Below are 17,344 nucleotides of genomic sequence, written 5' to 3' on the forward strand. Positions count from 1 at the left end.
TTAATTATTTTTTACGAAATAATGGTAAAATTCAACTTGTTTGTGGAAAAATTTAACTTTTGAGTTTTCGGGGATTCTTCTATTTTTCCGGGAGGTGAAAATAGTACAGTTCTTATTTTATCGAGCTACCGCAATTTAAAAAAATCAAGCTTATGCGTGTCTAAGAAAACGAAATATAATTTTTACATCGAACTCCATTCTCAAAAAAAAACGCAGCTCGGACCGGTAGTATTTTATGGGTACCATCACTTAAACGGTTTATACCTTTTTACTCCTTTTCGGTATATGCCATCTATAAAATGGATCATAAAATTTAGATCCTCGTTTATAATCCTCTAGAAATCACTGTTTGAACAAATGCAGTTGTATAAATAATTGTTTTCCGGGATAAACAAATTGAATAACAAACTATTTGGTGGATCTAGCTGAGACTTTTATTTTAATATTTTTCTCTAAAATGTATAAGAAAAGTTTTATTGGCAAAAGATGAATTTATCACTTTTTATGATTATTTAAAAGTAAAATTAACTGTACGTCTTCAAGGATTTGCCATCAGCTATCCCTCATATACCTATTAGAACATTCAAAAACCTGTATCAGATTTTCTCAGCTGTTTTTTAAACGAAAAAACTTTAAAGATAGATCGCGCGACCACACACTAAGTGGAGTAGTAAATGCCCATGTGTGATTATTAATGAAAATAAAAGAAAATTAAAATAAAATAAAACAAAATAAAACAAAATAGACCATAGTCCAAAAACGGCCATAATAGACTTTATGGCTCTGCTCAAGGGATAACTTAAACCTAGGGATGAGCCACAATAGATCTCTTAGGTAGAATGGAAGGGTGGTTAAGTGCCTACTCATATTGAACCTAACCTAACATATCTACTAGAAAGGCTCTCTTAGCGTTGAATGTATGTACTACACAAATATGTCTGGATATAAATTAGGAAATACGCGCATACTTTATACTGGTTGAAAAAAATTTTGATAGAGTATTATAGAATACGAGATATACCCAGAAATAAAAATACTCAAAGAAGTGCGAAAGACATGCATCTTCTTCTTTTGTGTATGTAGGCATGACTCTGTCTGTTTTTCAATCTGCCTCCAGTTAGTTGTCGTTCCATTGTTTTCGTGGTCTTCCTACTGATCATCTTCCTATTGGGGAACCGTCTCTTGCCGTCTTTACTACTCTAATTTGTTTTCATTCGGCTTATATGATCGTTCCATTCTACTCTTCTATTTCTTACAGTCCTTGATGTTCCCCACCTTGTAATTTTCCGGGTCCGATTTGTTTCCCTTTTTGAAGAGAGGTATTAAGATGCTTGATCTCCATGCTTGTGGTATTCTGTTTTGTTCTATTATTTTTTGGATTAGTTTTAATAATTGTTTGGTCAAATCTGGTCCTCCGTACTTAAGAAGTGCATTCGGTATTCTGTCCTCTCCTGGTGATTTTCTATTTTTTAATTTCCTTAATGCTTCCTTTACCTCTTCCTCGTTAATATGGTTCTTCGTTTGTCGTCACTTTTGGTATTGGTGGTTCATTATCGTCACCTTTAGCAAATAGAAATCGAAAGTAGCCTGTTCATGTTTCCTTCTGAATGTGTTTCGTTTTTATTTGTTCGTTCATTTCTTTTCTTTGTCCTCTAATCATTCTCCATATTTCTTTTTGTGTTCCAAAGAAAGTGTTCCATCTGTTTTGAGAAGCTCTGCCAGTTTTTCCTTTTTCTTTGTCTGACTAAAGTATTCGTTTCATTTCTGATTAGTTTATAGTGGTTGTCTGCCTGTTGGGTTTATTGTGTTCTGTATTGTAAAAAAGTTTTCTTCTTTTCTTCAAATTTTGTCTTCACTTCCTGTGTAAACCATGGGGTTTTCTTTTTTAAAATGTTAGTGTTCGTTACTTTCCTCTCTCCAAGTGATTCTTTTGCTGCATTAATTATTATTTTAGAGTTTTTCCCAGCTTTCCTCGATTTTATCGTTTTGTAATTTTTTATTCCCAGCAATCTTCTCTGATATTCTTTTTCTGTATAAATATTCCGAGGATTCTGTATTTAGTCCTTCGACTCTGATTTTTGTTTGTGTTCGAACCACTCTCTTGGGTCTGAAGTATTTTATGATGATTCTTATTTTACATAATACTATGCTTTGGTCGCTACCTACATCTACTGAGTTGAAGCATCTTACGTCAAGTTCATTTTCGCATTTTGTCACCATTGATGTTTATAGCAAAATCATTTGCCAAAAATAACTCACACAAGCAACCGAAGGATCAATGTGAAGTAACATTCGATACACAGACGGTACAGTATTATTTGCAAGAACAGAAGAGGTCCTACAACGGTTATTTGCAACTATGAATGAAAATACCTTCATAAAACCCTATTGACCTACCTTATTTGACAAGACTTTACATATTTTTAAGCAGGATTCCATGGAAGTATCTTTTTTTATTGACATAATTGTATTAATAAATTTGTTTCTGGTATAACAGTTTTATCATTTTTATCACATCTATCACCATTCGATAACAGGATGATAATTGACTACTGTGTCAATAAAAATACTTTCAGGGTTCTTCGCTCGATTCGTTCAGATAGTCAGTATAAAGAACACATTAGCGATCATTTATTTACAAATACAATTATTATCGAAGTATGTGGAAACAGACGACGGATAGCGCGTAACTCTTTAGGAAACAAAACAGTGTAAAGTGTAATTACGTATACGTGACCCAAAATACTATTCCGTTGCGAAATTCTAAAAAGGTCGGTCTAATAAACCGACCACTCCCAATCATAGGGTATATTTAAATTTAGATTAATGGTATTGTTAAGACTTTGGGCTATGTTTCCTCTCGGTTATAGCCTTCGACAAACAGTTTTAATGCGCTTCAAGCTACTTTGCGCTATTTTTTTTAATAACTGTGAAATGGAAAACGAACTGAATTAATTACACGAAAGGAAAAATTAGTGAAATAAAATGATTATTAAAGATAGGCTATATATCGCGCTGCTAACAAAGTCGCAGTGGCCATGATGATTTCCAATCTCCGCTAGGAGTGGCACGAGAAGAAGAAGATATATCTGTTAAAAATTTATCATTAGTCAATAATGATTTATGCAGTACTTATTATTAGTTTGTCCATACCGGGATTTGCACGTGCGTGAAAATAATTTATTTAATTAATTTACTGTTTAATCTTACCTGGTGATTATTTAGTTTTTTGTAAGTGAAATCGATATGAGTAGATTTTTTTCCATTATTTTTATGTGACATTTATTATTTTAAGGTTATTTTGTTCACTGGATTTTAGAGGTGTCTAGTTGTTTCTTCGAACGTTTGACGGACGGTTAGTGTTGCAGTGGCACATGTGGTCAGTTTAATATTTTCCGTAACAGAGGTGTCACATATATATGACAAATATAGTATCGGTCACAGAACACTGCTCTATGGGATTCCTGTTTTTATTTGTCGTAGTTGTGAATATTCGCCTTCCTATTTAACACCAAAAGTTCTGTCTTCCAAATATGACTGTATTAGCTAAACATAGTTGATGAAAAGGTATCTTTGTAGTAACAAGCCTTTGTGTCACACTTTATCGAATGGTTTGACTAGCATATTTTATTCTGTTCTAGAAATCTCCCTATAATATTTGTTATGTGATGTATTTGGTCTATTGTTGAGTGTTTATTACGGAATCTAAATTGATGGAAAGGAATAATTTCTTTGTCGTCGAGTATAGGTTGTATTCTTATTAGCAATATATTCTTAAATAATTTATTAAAATCTTTTGTAAAAGGTATATATTTAAAAACCTAAACGGGCTATGTTAGACAAAACGTTTTCGGAATCCATAATCCATCATCAGTGTCTAGGAGTACATGAATGTAGCTACTAAATATATGGGTAAAAACCCGTTAAAAAATAATTAGTTACATTTGGTTTACAGTATTTCTTATAAAATATTAAGATGTTAAAGTTACCGTTGGATTAGGTAACATGGCGTAAATAATATTTTATAAGAAATACTGTAAACCAAATGTAACTAATTATTTTTTAACGGGTTTTTACACATATATTTAGTGACTACATTCATGTACTCCTAGACACTGATGATGGAATATGGATTCCGAAAACGTTTTGTCTAACATAGCTCGTTTGGGTTTTTAAATATATACCTTTTACAAAGGATTTTAATAAATTTTTTAATATATGGTATACAGCCAACTACAGGAACGTAGATTCCTTGTGGATATTCTTAAATAATTTTATTATTATATTGGTCTGTAAGATTCTACTTTATGTACTGGTTTCCCTGTTTTGGGAATCATGATTAATTCAGCTGTTTTGGGTACATATTGTAAACCTGAATATTGCATTTATAAGGTTTGTGAGGTTTACAATGGGCAGGCATCCTAGGTAATTGTTGTAGTATTTCGCCTGTACAAAAAGGATAATTAGACCAACGCAACAGATTCCGCCCATTAGAAAAGGAGCTGGAACATGGGAACGTGACGAAAAACAAAATGGCGAACATCTGTTCGCTTTATACTTAAAGAATATATTCGAAAATCAAGAAATACTAATCAAGGAATAATAAAGCCTACTACCCCTAAAGAAGTAAACCAAAGTAATCAAAAACAATATCACTCCCAAAAAGGCTCCGGGATTCGACTTAATACCAGGAGAAGTACTTATTAATATTATTATTTAGAAAAAGTTTCTTTATTTTATTTTTGATCAAATTATTAAATTGGACCGGTAAAACTGAGTTTCTTATCTAAAATGTATTTATAATATTAAACCACAAAATATTCATGTTTGCCAATAATAAATTTACTAAAAACACTGGTCATGCGAAAATAGGTAGCTTGGATGTCAGTTTATCTTAGTGAGGAACGACTTAAGTCTTAAAAACGCTGTTTAAAATATTTCATTATTGGAGGACAACTGTAGAACTTAATATTGGAAAGGGATCCAGAAATAAAATCCTATAATACCTGAGAGTCGAATATGAAATATACAAATACATTGGTAATGTTATCAGATCACATCGTATCAATTGTGAACATAAAATTTCGCCTTAAAATTACTCAACAGAACACCCGTTAGGTACTTTCTGGTTTACTTGATGGTTGCCATTTTTATTTTTTTGTCAATATTCTCATCTTTCAAGAATAAGGGCTATAGGAAGCTCATTGATCGTAGCCAAAGCTACTTCACGATCTCTGACTCGCCTACTGAGCACGTCCCACACATACTCTATGGGATAGAGCTTAGACGAACATACTAACCAGTTTATTTTGTTACCACCAACTTCACCTAGGTCTTGTGTGACAGATTACTGTATATGTCCGCGTATTATACTGCATTAAAACAAAATCATTGCCAATACATCCACTAAAAAGTACAACATAATCGACTAATATTTTCTCAATACATCAGTGAACCGATAAAGATTAATTGATGATCACCAACTGCTAGCCTCCCGGTTTATTCCTACTCATATCATTATTGAACCTTTTCCATACTCTGTTTCGGCCGTCTGGAGAATGTAAGCAGAATCTGGATCCTTGAGTAAAAAGCCCATTATTCCACTGCACTAAGTTACAATATAAATGTAAAGTGGATAAAGGCAGTCTTGCTACTCGGTGACGCGAAAGCAATTTAGGTCCACTTTGGGTCCTCAACCTTCGATGAATTGTCCAAACATTAGCATTTGTACCTTATACCTCTTGAATAAATAAATGTTACGTGACAAGGAAAGTTCTGACGTGAAAAAATCGGTCATCAATAGTAGTTTTGCGTTTTCTGTCACCACCACCTGCTTTACGCTTATTTCCAATAGTTTATCGAAAACGTTCTTATACTCTTTTGACGATAGCGCTATGAATATGAAATATTTTTGCAACATATTCATAACTATGCTCATCTTCAACAACCTTAACTTTTTCTTAATTCTAAATCTCGTAGTTTATTCAAGAAAAAATATAATATATACAGCTAGACATACAATTACGGTCGCTATAAAATATTATTCAAACCATGGAAAGTCCTTTTCATCTTCTGACCATCGGCTCATTCTGAATTCATATAATTATCATCCTCATCCTTATCCAATTTCCTTAATTTGTCTTGTCTCTTGTATGCATGATACATAAGTTATTTTCGTTCTTCAACCGGTTATGGTTCTCTGCCTGGAGGTCTAGAGACACGTTTTGAAATTTTCATAACCACTTTCGATTTCTCTATCTTTTCCACATAATCTCCAACAGTTTTGTTGTCCCTATACATTTCTTTCCCAGATAACCATATTTGCGCAGTAGTAGGCTATATCAATGACGTTTGATGAGGCTTGAGTTGCAAAAAGATTTTCAATATTTTGAAACTCCATACGTATGACATCGTGAGGGTGTAGTCTCATGGGGTAAATAATGGTGACCGCTCCTTTAAGAAGATTTATGGCTTCCTGAACTGTTTTCATTGTGAGACACTTTCCTTGTAACAAAAGATTCTTTGAAATAATTTCTTTTCTTCGGTCACAGCATTCACTAAAACTTCTTGCATATTTTTCTTTGGTCGTTTCCCGTTTCTTCTATGGGGTCTTTGTTATATTCAAAACCACCACTTGGTATACTCTTTTCGCCCCATATATCTACAAGTTTTAATTACTGTACTTGGTCTTCATTTAGTCCCAGAATATCTGGAGGATATAAAGTACCGTATTTCGATAATTCCTCCATTTCGCTACAAATTCTCTCAACTTTAATCTTCCATTCCATTATATACTTATTTACTCCATTATATAGCCACAACAGAAGTAACCAGACTTTCAACAGTTGTGTTTAGGGTTGTTTCGTAGAGGAACTGACTTTCGTCTTTATATTGTTCTGAAGCTATTTTCTTGTGGCATGTTAGAGTAATTACTATTTAAATGGGAATAAGCCACAATTAAAGGTTAAAGTACGTTTATTGAAGTTTCAATTTACACTTCGGAAATCGTTCTATTTACTTTACTAATGTTTGTATTTTGAGAACGATTTCCGAAGTGGAAATTGAAACGTCAATAAACGTACTTTAACCTTTAATTGTGGCTTATTCCCATTTAAATAGTAATTTCGTTTTTATGTTTTACATGAATTAAAACGTAATTTGATTCGTTGATTCGTAATTTGTGTTGTGTTTTCCTTTATGTAAGAAAGAGTGACTTACTTCTATATAAACACTGACAAGTATATTAAGAAGCGTAACTATTTTTGTGCAATTTTCCACACCTTTGTAATTTTTTTCTGTTGAGAAATTTTGTTAGAATTTGATTGCGAATTGTTCTACATGATACAACGAATATACATCATTTTAATCAACTCTTTATGGTGACTGAAATGCACGGAATTAACTAAAATCTATACATGCAAGTTGGTCATTTTGTCTAGTACGGTCAAAAAATTATTAAAATTGAACTAAAATAAAACAAAAAATACACCTCAAATTTTGACAAATATTAAGATGTTGCAAACCTGTTTATTTTGCACCTGAGTGTATTTGAATTAAATTGGGTTAGCTTTTAAGAGCTTTCTTGGAAAAAATTCTTGGACAAGGAAATGTACCATAAATAAATCCAAAACTCGGCACTACCATTTAAAATCGTATTCAGCGAAGGATTTTTAAACAAATACGAGTACACAACAAAAATGTAATGGTAATTATTCTGTAAAAACCTCCAAATCATCGCTAAACTTTAAAAATGTTTGAAATGACGGGAGTGTGCTTTCCAGCAACAATATAAGGCAACGGCATGCAAAAACTTATTGTGTATTTGACTTAAGTCGTCTTGCACACTTCATCATACTTTCAACACGATTATAAATGGGCAGCACCAAATACCCATAAGTACGCATTGTATTTCAAAAAGAAAAATCGTAATAAGTACCATTTTCGTCATTGCTCGTGCATTTAAATTTCAAATTTTCAATTAAAACCACAATCTGTCGCCCACTCGGTACAATGTCGCAAGGAGAAAGACCAACAAACAAAAGGTGGCGTGTACTAACAACGTGCTTACTTTTTTTTTCTTCCACTTCGAGTCAGCGATTTAAGCTAATGCGTTTTGTATACCAAGTTTACATCTCGCAATTCGCCGATCACACAACCTTGAGTGGTCATTTTTGTGGAGAATACTTTCAATCAGAGAGTTTTTGTGTGTTGCATGCTTGAATGCTATTTAGAGGTGTTACAAAAAACTTCAAATATATTAATTAATAGAAACAGAATGTTTTAGACCATCGTTTTACTCAAACTGATAATATTTATCTATTTTAATTAAACGACTTTTTTCGTGATCATTAAAATAATAATACAAACATAATTTTTGGACGGAAGACCAATCATCCGGCATTCTATGGAAATTGTAGTAGATGTGATGAATAGTTACTTTAATTGGAAAAAGTTAGTTATTCCTGAAATAACGATTTTTGTCTAATATTATTTCCATAGTACATTTTGCTGAACATCTTCAGCGCATATACTGCATTTAATCACATATTGGTTCTAGTGAAATCAACGACCTGAAGGGGTCTATGAAGACAAGCGAAACGTGCTGATACATAATTATTTATTTAAATATTTATTTGTCGAATATTTTATTGATACAATTGACTCTTCTTCTTCTTCTTCTTTTTATGTAGACATGACTCTGTCTGTTTTTCAATGTGCCTCCAGTAAGTTGTCGTTCCATCGTTTTCGTGGTCTTCCTACTGATCGTCTTCCTATTGGGGAACCGTCTCTTGCTGTCTTTACTACTCTATTTGTTATCATTCGGCTTATATGATCGTTCCATTCTACTCTTCTATTTCTTATCCAGTTCTTGATGTTCTCCACCTTGCATCTACGTCGTATATCTGTACTTCTAGCTCTGTCCCATAGTGTCTTGCCATCAATTTTTCCAAGTGTTTTTATCTCTGCTGTTTCTAACATCCTTTTTGTCCTCTATGTGTCAAGTTGTGTTTCTGCCGCGAATGTCATTATTGGTCTGATGACTGTTTTGTAAATTCTGCCTTTCATTTCTTTCCCGATATTTTTATTTCTCCATATTGTTTCATTCAGGCAGCCTGCGGCTCTGATTGCTCTATTCACTTGATCTTTCACTTCAGTTTCGAGCTTTTTCGAGCTTACTACAGTCGTTTTTATTTTAATAACGCGAAAAATACGCGTAATGTTCTATTTTTTGCATAAAAACGACGTCACAAATGAAAAAATAGGTAAGAGATTTTTTCGTCACAAATTGAACGAGGAATGATTTTTTAATTTGAAATATATCAGTGGTGTACTTACGGCGTAAAAATTATCCGCATGAGCGTCAGTGATGAATACATAATTCTTAATTGACATTAAAAATCAAGAGAAGACAAAAAACATACAAAAAATTGAGTGTGTCGACATGGGCCACGAACTTTCTTCCCCAGTACTTTCTCCAGTAAGCTTCTGCGTCACAAAAACAAACTTCCCTCCTGTTCGGTACCTTGTAAATCAGTGTAGAACTTTCTAGAGTTTACGTTTTCCAAATATTTGGTCAAGTGGAGAAGATCTTGTAACTTAGCAGCTTTGACCGGAAGTGGGCCATTGTACAAAGCTTCCGGATGATTGTGGCTAGTAACTTCCGGAGTCGAGATATTATGAGCTTTCCTTAAATTTCTTTTCGGGTTTCGTTTAACTTTGCATTCAAAAAAGATGTAAAAGATAAATTGAGGGCTATTTTTCCTGATTTCCAACACTCGAATAAGTCTCCTAGGCGTTGGGCATTTCTTTCTTTTTGGAGAAACGCTTAGTCCAATTCAGAAATTTGATATCTTTCCCACAGTCCAGTCAGTCCACCACTTGGAACGGTTTCGGTTTCACTCTGCTGTTGCGGAGTTTCCGTATAAGCTTTGTCATTAATTAAACTCAGGTCCCGGTCGCACTCTAGATAGGAATATCTTCTGATGGGAAAAATTACTTTCACAAACTCAAACCGTCCTTCTGTCTGAACTGGATAATGAAGATACCGAAAAATTGTGTAATTTTTATTTTGTCCTCCACAAGAGTCGCATAATATTATCAAATTTTGAAGCTGAGATGACAGTACGTTATATACAAGGTGATGAATCCTCGAACACACATCGTCAGCCTCCTTTTTTGCTACCGATTCGCCATAAGTATAGAAAACAGAGTTAGAATCGGGTAATACATGTACATTAAAGCTTATAAAATTAAGTTGCCGTTTATAGTAGACATCATTTGGGGTCACATTAGGGGTTGGTAAATTTTTTTGGAAGTCTATGGTTATGGCTTCGGTATCGATTGCTTTTGACGACAATTTTCGATATTTTCTTTTCACAGAATAAAATTTTTCACTTCTCGCAAGATGAAGTTGTTTCTCGTTGTTTTTTTTCTTGTAATTTCTTCAAGATTGGAGTTTTATATTCATCACTGCTGGCATCTAATTTCTGTGAAAGGGCAGATATTTTCAATTTTATAGTGTCAAAGTAGCTACAGGGGTTTTTCCTAGAAAAACCGATTGCAATAATAAACTTTGAAAATTTCGCGAAACTTATACGATAATTTATTATCGGCATTTTTTTCTAAGTACGTAGAATGTAACTTAGTTATGTTGAGTTCTTCAGGAAGATAAGTTTCCTTCCTTTTTTTCCGGGAGTAAGACGATTTTCTTCCTTTCAAGGAACCAATAAATTCTGTCACTTTGACGATAGTATCTTCAGAAATTTTGGGGGGCGTATTTCCGTGTTTTCCTCTAGCGTCTAATGGTACAGTGCCAGTTGAGACAAGTGATGCTCGAATTTTTTGCACTCGGAAAGCAGAAATTCCATGAATGAATAAGAATTCTTTGAAACATACTTGCACATCACGAAAGCTTCATCAGGGCCACTCCTAACACGATAGGAATAAGAAGCAAGATTAGGTGTCCCCGTACCCATTCGAATTCGTCGACACAACTGGGAGAACGGTTATCATACCACCTAAATACCGATTCTGATCGTCGTAGTTAGCAAATTTATTGAATGAGTCAAAATGCGTCGCCTTTCGGCTTCATTGACGTTCCCAAAACAACGAAAACGGTGGCACTTGCAATCTGGCCCTACCTCATGAGTGGTGACTCTCAGAAGTTTCATAACGTCACGAACACGGCCTGTTTTTCTTCTTTTTTTAGCAGCAGTCCCCACATCTACATCACTACCACTACTTTCCATTTTAATCAGTATGTACTCACTACTCTACTATTGTTCAAATAGAATCAACTTTCAAACTAGAACACCAACGAAGTCGCTAAACCACGGTATATTGCTAAATAATTAGCAATATACTGTAATACTGTGGCTAAACTAAGAAAGAAAATCAGAGAAATGCTGCACCCGACAGACAGATAGGGGGCGCCTTCGGATCCTAACGTTATTCCTTCGCAGCGCACGGACTATAATTGTTCTTTCCCAGTACACCGTTTCATTTAACATTTGTAATAAAAGAACTGTAAATGTTTTGCCCTTTTACTCCGTGCCATCCGAAAGTAATATGTATTGTATTCATCACTAGAAAACTTCGTCATCTCAATTTCGACCAAAAGTATGATTGTTTTTCCCGCTGACTCCTCAATTGTTAGTCGAAAAATGCGCAATAACTACGTCTTAAAACCCACCAAATTTGATTTGTATATCTCAACTGGTTTCAGAGCAATAAATAAATTGTCAGTTTGTAAGAAAAATGGTCACCATCTCGTTTCTCTTTAAACGAAGCATTTGCAGACATATGTTATATGTCCTTATTTTTTGTCGCACTTATTTACTAACACCCTGTATATGTATAAAATAAATTATTTCTTTATGAATCATATTATATATGGATCAAATTGCCTATATAATGTTATTATTATCAAGTTTATGATCAAATATTACTCGTTAGTGGTTATTCTTTAATGTTATAGTATTAAAGTTCTTAAGTTTTAAACGTAATTATATTTTTAATAAAATCTAAAATTATGTCGATATTAAAGAGGAATCTGAATGTAATGACACCAATGCGACAAATGGGCGCGATTAGGATTGGTACCTCGGCACCTACCCTTAAAGAGAAAGGCACCATCTCAAGGTTGCCATCGAAACTCTATTGTCTTTTCGTATTGAATCACACCGCGATCAAAACACAACAAACTACTTAAAGGTAAAAAATTGCGGCAGCCTCTCAATTGTGTGACCTTTCGGTGGTCGTGGTTTCTATCTCAATTCGAAACGGTAACCATTGTTTTAAATGTTTTAGGGGCAATTCTAACGGTGACAAGGCATAAATGTCGTTCTTGCTGACCGAGCCAAATAAGCCAAAAATGGGAGTGTAGAATTTGTTAAAAACGAAAAACCCACCAGTAAACAATTATTGTATGATAAATATTTAAAACTATTGTTTTCTAAAATTACGCAAGGCTTTTGTATAAAAATTAAGATAGTCGTTGAAATGTTGCTTTAATCTTTTGTTTAAAATTTTAAAACTTTAATCCAATAAAAGTTGTAGCCTCCTTTATAGACAGATTCGTGAAGTGTTTGAGATATAATTGCATCCTAAAGTAATTGAAAACTCATCTTCATCACTCTCTTGACAGTTGTAGTAATTCTGCTTCATTCAATAACTTTTATTTTTTCAAAATGAGTTGATTTCAAAAATTCAACTCAAACTAAGAGTGAAAATTATATTATATTGGACACTATGTCCCTCGCATAATAAATCACTCTCATTTTCTAATTTTGTTTGATTAAAAATCCATTTATCAGAGCTACTGTACTTATGTACCTACCACGCAGCACTAAAAATCAAGCACGGAACTTTTCAATAGAGTAACAAATACTTCATATGTTACAATAAAACACTGAAAAACTTTGTTTTCAAAACTTCCACAAAATTTATTATAAAATCTTATCACTACAGCGGTTTCGGCAGAGTGCCTTTCTCAAGTGATCCATTTTTGGTATGCTTTATACACTTTATAGTCTTTAACGAAATAGGTTGCGGAGGGTAAAACTGTTTTTCTCAAGTTGATAATTCAGAATTATGTCGGTGTTTTGTAATTTGTTAATTTCCATAGATTCTAACAAAGATAGCTTAAGGTCTTTATTTTGAATGTGAAGAATTTGAAATTCGTCATTAAAAGAGTGATTATGATCTAGAAGGTGAAGTGCGTATGTAGAATCTGTTTTTCTATTATTGAAAGCCCTTTTATGTTCTGCTATTCGTTTATTAAAATTTATACCAGTTTGACCGATGTAAGTTTTTGGGGTTTTAATTCATTTTAATTCATTTGGGGTTTTTGTGTTTTAATTCATCTTGTATACAGTGAACTTTCGTATGTGTGTGACTTTGTACGACATGTTCGCAAAAGCATCTAGAATATTAATCTTGCATGTGACAATAATACTCTGAAATATGTTATAAAGGCATTAAATAAAGATATAAAAAAATAGATACATGCCAGAGCACTATTTTCAGTACTCAGTCGAAATATTCACACAAATTAGATGACACTGTTTGACTTAGAAGTACAACAGTTATTTCGAAAAACAAAAAGGTTTTCAAAATAATCACGTGGAAGCTCACAGTGCCTTCTTGAAATAAGTAAAAATATACTGAATTGGTAAAAGATCTTCTCATCTGAAACTGCCATTTGAGACTGCATATCATTGTTCTGCAAATAGCCTGAGTCTTCTTTATAGGAGTCTTTGAAGTCTGTTATAATTATAGACTGGAATATATACAACAGGAAACAGAGGAAACAGACGCATATTTATGCAAAAAATTGCTGCAAATCTGCAAACATTTTTAAAGAATATGCGGAATATATGCAGACCTTAATGATCGTTTTGTTCATAAATTTTTCATTTAAAAACCAATTCATATAATGACAATTTACTGAAACATGCGTTGTCAATGGCTCAGTTGTTTTAAAATCAAAATAGTTACTTACAATGTTAGAGCAAGCTCGACAAAATACTTTTCCAAATCCAACTTTAATTCAGGATATGGCTGAATCCAAGCAATTAGTTTGGACTTCACGATATAAACAAATAAATAAAGGTACTTTTAAAATTTTTCTCAATATACTGTTTGACGCGAAAACCATAAATGTAACTAATATAAATTTCGGAGATTCAAAACAGCTACTTATTCCTAAAAGCTTCACCGATACTTCCGCCCTTCTGGTTTGCCGAAAAACTCGTCTCACTAAAATTGTTTATGTATGCTTCATTTTATTTGTATATTAGCGTTGTTAATTTCTCTCCAGTTTATCTAAAACGTTTTATTACAATAGCAGGTAAGCCCAAAATGATGCAAAGAAACAGAGGTTTTATTACTCAGGGAATTTGAATGAACAATTTCGAGAAAAGGCGACACATTCAGAAAATATTGACATTATACATTTATATATATATATATATATATATATATATATATATATATATATATATATATATAAAAATATGCAGATGCATGCAATTTCTTGTAAAAATGCATTTCGGATATATATTCCGGTGTCTAGTTATAATAATTAATGTTGTTTCTATTATCCAGGATTCCATAATTCGTCTCAATCTGGCACCTTGCAATTTTGGTGGTTAACCTGCACAATTCCAATTTGGTCTTAGCACACTGAGCAAAGGTTATTTTTGTTTTAGTTTAGTAATTTTCGACAATTTTCTTGTAGGTATATACGTGATGTGAGATTTTTAGAAACCCATCTTTTATTACTAACTTTTCAAACAATATCTCTGCACACACGCGGTATTCGTCATACTATTGGAAATGAAAGGATTCATTAAAGTTGTTACATACACATTCATCAGTTATAATTATAAACGAGATATAGAAAGTAAATCAAATCACAGTAATCGTGTAAATTACGTCAAGAAGGTAACCATCGGTTGAAAATTGCTAGATTCCCATAATAACCACACATCTAACGCTAAAACTGATTTTTTTTTTGAAAAATGAAAAACGAACGTTTATATACCTTTCTCGTGAATCATGAACAGCATTTAAAAGCAAGGATAAAAATGTCAAAATCATTAATCCGGCAAGGTATTCGATCGTAAAAAATGTAATGATATATCATTAATCGATATTCAACCAATAATCATAACCTGATGTTAGTTACAAATTAAGACATTTAAGTATGATCAATAGCAAGTTGCGGCAATATATTCATTCACATAATGATCAATAGAAAGTAATTTATAAAATAAAACCGCTCTTATTTTTAAATTCTCTCATTCAATGGCATTAACAGCTTACCGTTGGCATTTTTCAATTTTATTTACACATTGTGTAGTGTATATAAATACTATTTATTTTATTTTCCTAAACCTTAAATTTATATTTTTTGAGAAAACTTTCTTGGCAATAGGTTCAGTTACAATTAAATATTATTAAAGTCTTTTATTTTAGTTGAACTTTCGACAGGTATTCCTTGTGTTTATCAAAATTTATCGATTATTTTTATCATAGTGTTACAAAAAATTAATAAAAACTTAATTAACTAATTGACTAATTTACATCATGTTGTGTGGGGAATTTGATCAATCAATGACCAAGTCAAAGATATTAAAAATACTAAGCCATATTATAGCCAAATATGCCTAAATATATTAAGCCAAAAACATATTTTACTTATTTCAGCGATTTGTAGTTAATAAATGTAAAAAAATTTTAAATTTCAGGCAAAGTTCAAGAATGTGCAGAACTGTTTACAAAAATCTGTTAGTTTTTAAAAAATTTCAAGATTGGTTCAACGGATGGTTGGGACAATCATTATTGTTGGTCTTATTAGTCCAAAATCTTGAGCAGAACTATAACATTCTTTTATTTTCCATGTACTCATATTGGTGTTTACTTTAAGTCTCAAAATATTCACACTGTTCTTTTCTTTTAGTTTAATGAATGCCTCTTTTTAGAACTTGTATTTTGTTTTTAATTTTCTTAATTAAATTAACAGGAATTCTATTTGTTGAAGCTAACCATTTGTTTTTTTTTTCAGATGCATCGTCATTGTATGCTTTTGGTCCTAACAATAACAGCTCTAGGCCTGGCTATAGAACAGAGAAAACCTAAGCAAGTGAGAAACACCGACACCAACCATCTGCGAATAGTCGATCCAGATCCAAATGATTCAGAATACATGAAAATCGAAGCTACCGGTAGCAACAAAAATAATAAAAAGGTAAACAACAAAACCGGCGATGACGACAAACCCAAAACGCTGTCTCAGCAAATAGCGGATGGAAAATATGCTTTAATACAAAAAGAAATATTCAATAAACCGCCAAAAAGACCAGGAATTTTGAGTTACGACATCAATCCAGAAGTTCCTAACGATAACATTGATAATCTAGGAGGACTAGATAAGAACGAAATTTGGTTAGCTGAAAACCATTTGTTGGTATTACGAGGAGGAAGCTTTCCACCGTACGACGACAAAAGGGATCATTCGGAATCGCCTTGGGCTCCACTTGACAACTACAAGGCCCCGTTACACCAGGTATGTATGCTATTTCAGCAGTGATATAATTTATTTTTGGTATCAATCTAATCACATCTCCATACGGTTTCAGTTTCCTTTATTTATGTTATTTTCTTATGTGTTCGTTCCATATTATTGCATTACTTTCTTCTGTGGTCCGTTTTAAAGGTTTTATTTTAATTGCATTAAAGTTGGATCAATATTTTTCCTGTATTGTGCAGTTGTCGCTCATATGTTAACGCTATTTGGTGCATGTTTGATGGAGTATTGCAGTGTTGACAATTACGACCAAATAACCATAGTATATGGGACTTTTGACACGTCTCACATACCACGTAAAGGAAAGGTTCTAAGGTTAAAATTGGTACGATGATAGCCACTCTTCGCAGTGGAGATAACACGTTAAGAAGAAGGTTTATAAGAGGTTTAATTTATGTTTCCTATAAGCTATCTTGTTATCTAGGTTGTCAGACAGGTTTTGTTCCTTCTGTAAATGTAGTATTTCTAGTAAGTTTCATATTTTCCTTCTATTCAATAAATGAATTTGAAAGGAGATTTAGCTATCTATAAACGCTAACACTTATTCCTTTTTCGTTATTATTCTCGTCTCCATTGACCATTATTATTGTTGACATGTTACCATCTGCGTGTTTCTTTGTTCTATCATATGCAGTTTTAGTTAACATATCTTCTCCAATATTTCTTATAGATTATTTGTCGTATAAAACGTCTAACATTACACAAAGAAATCTATCCTGGAATATTCCAAAGTTCTTATGGTGCCCCCTAATT

The 17,344-nt window shown here is 32.9% G+C and overlaps 2 protein-coding genes and 1 pseudogene across 2 annotated transcripts in view; 1 reads left to right on the forward strand and 2 right to left on the reverse strand.

Annotated features, from left to right (window-relative positions):
• The window catches only part of Naa15-16 (N-alpha-acetyltransferase 15/16), a 339,442-nt gene that overhangs the window by 271,381 nt on the left and 50,717 nt on the right, over positions 1-17,344 (reverse strand). The gene's annotated exons all lie outside the window — the stretch shown is intronic.
• The window catches only part of LOC140440122 (uncharacterized), a 125,901-nt gene that overhangs the window by 99,178 nt on the left and 9,379 nt on the right, over positions 1-17,344 (forward strand). The window contains exon 2 of the mRNA XM_072530408.1: positions 16,070-16,570. Coding sequence (XP_072386509.1) covers positions 16,070-16,570 — 501 coding nt within the window. The remainder of the gene's footprint in view (positions 1-16,069; positions 16,571-17,344) is intronic.
• LOC140438031 (cilia- and flagella-associated protein 298-like) lies at positions 6,031-11,249 on the reverse strand (annotated as a pseudogene).

This window comes from Diabrotica undecimpunctata, chromosome 4 (genome assembly GCF_040954645.1).
Source record: "Diabrotica undecimpunctata isolate CICGRU chromosome 4, icDiaUnde3, whole genome shotgun sequence".
In the NCBI taxonomy this organism is placed as follows: Eukaryota; Metazoa; Arthropoda; class Insecta; order Coleoptera; family Chrysomelidae; genus Diabrotica; species Diabrotica undecimpunctata.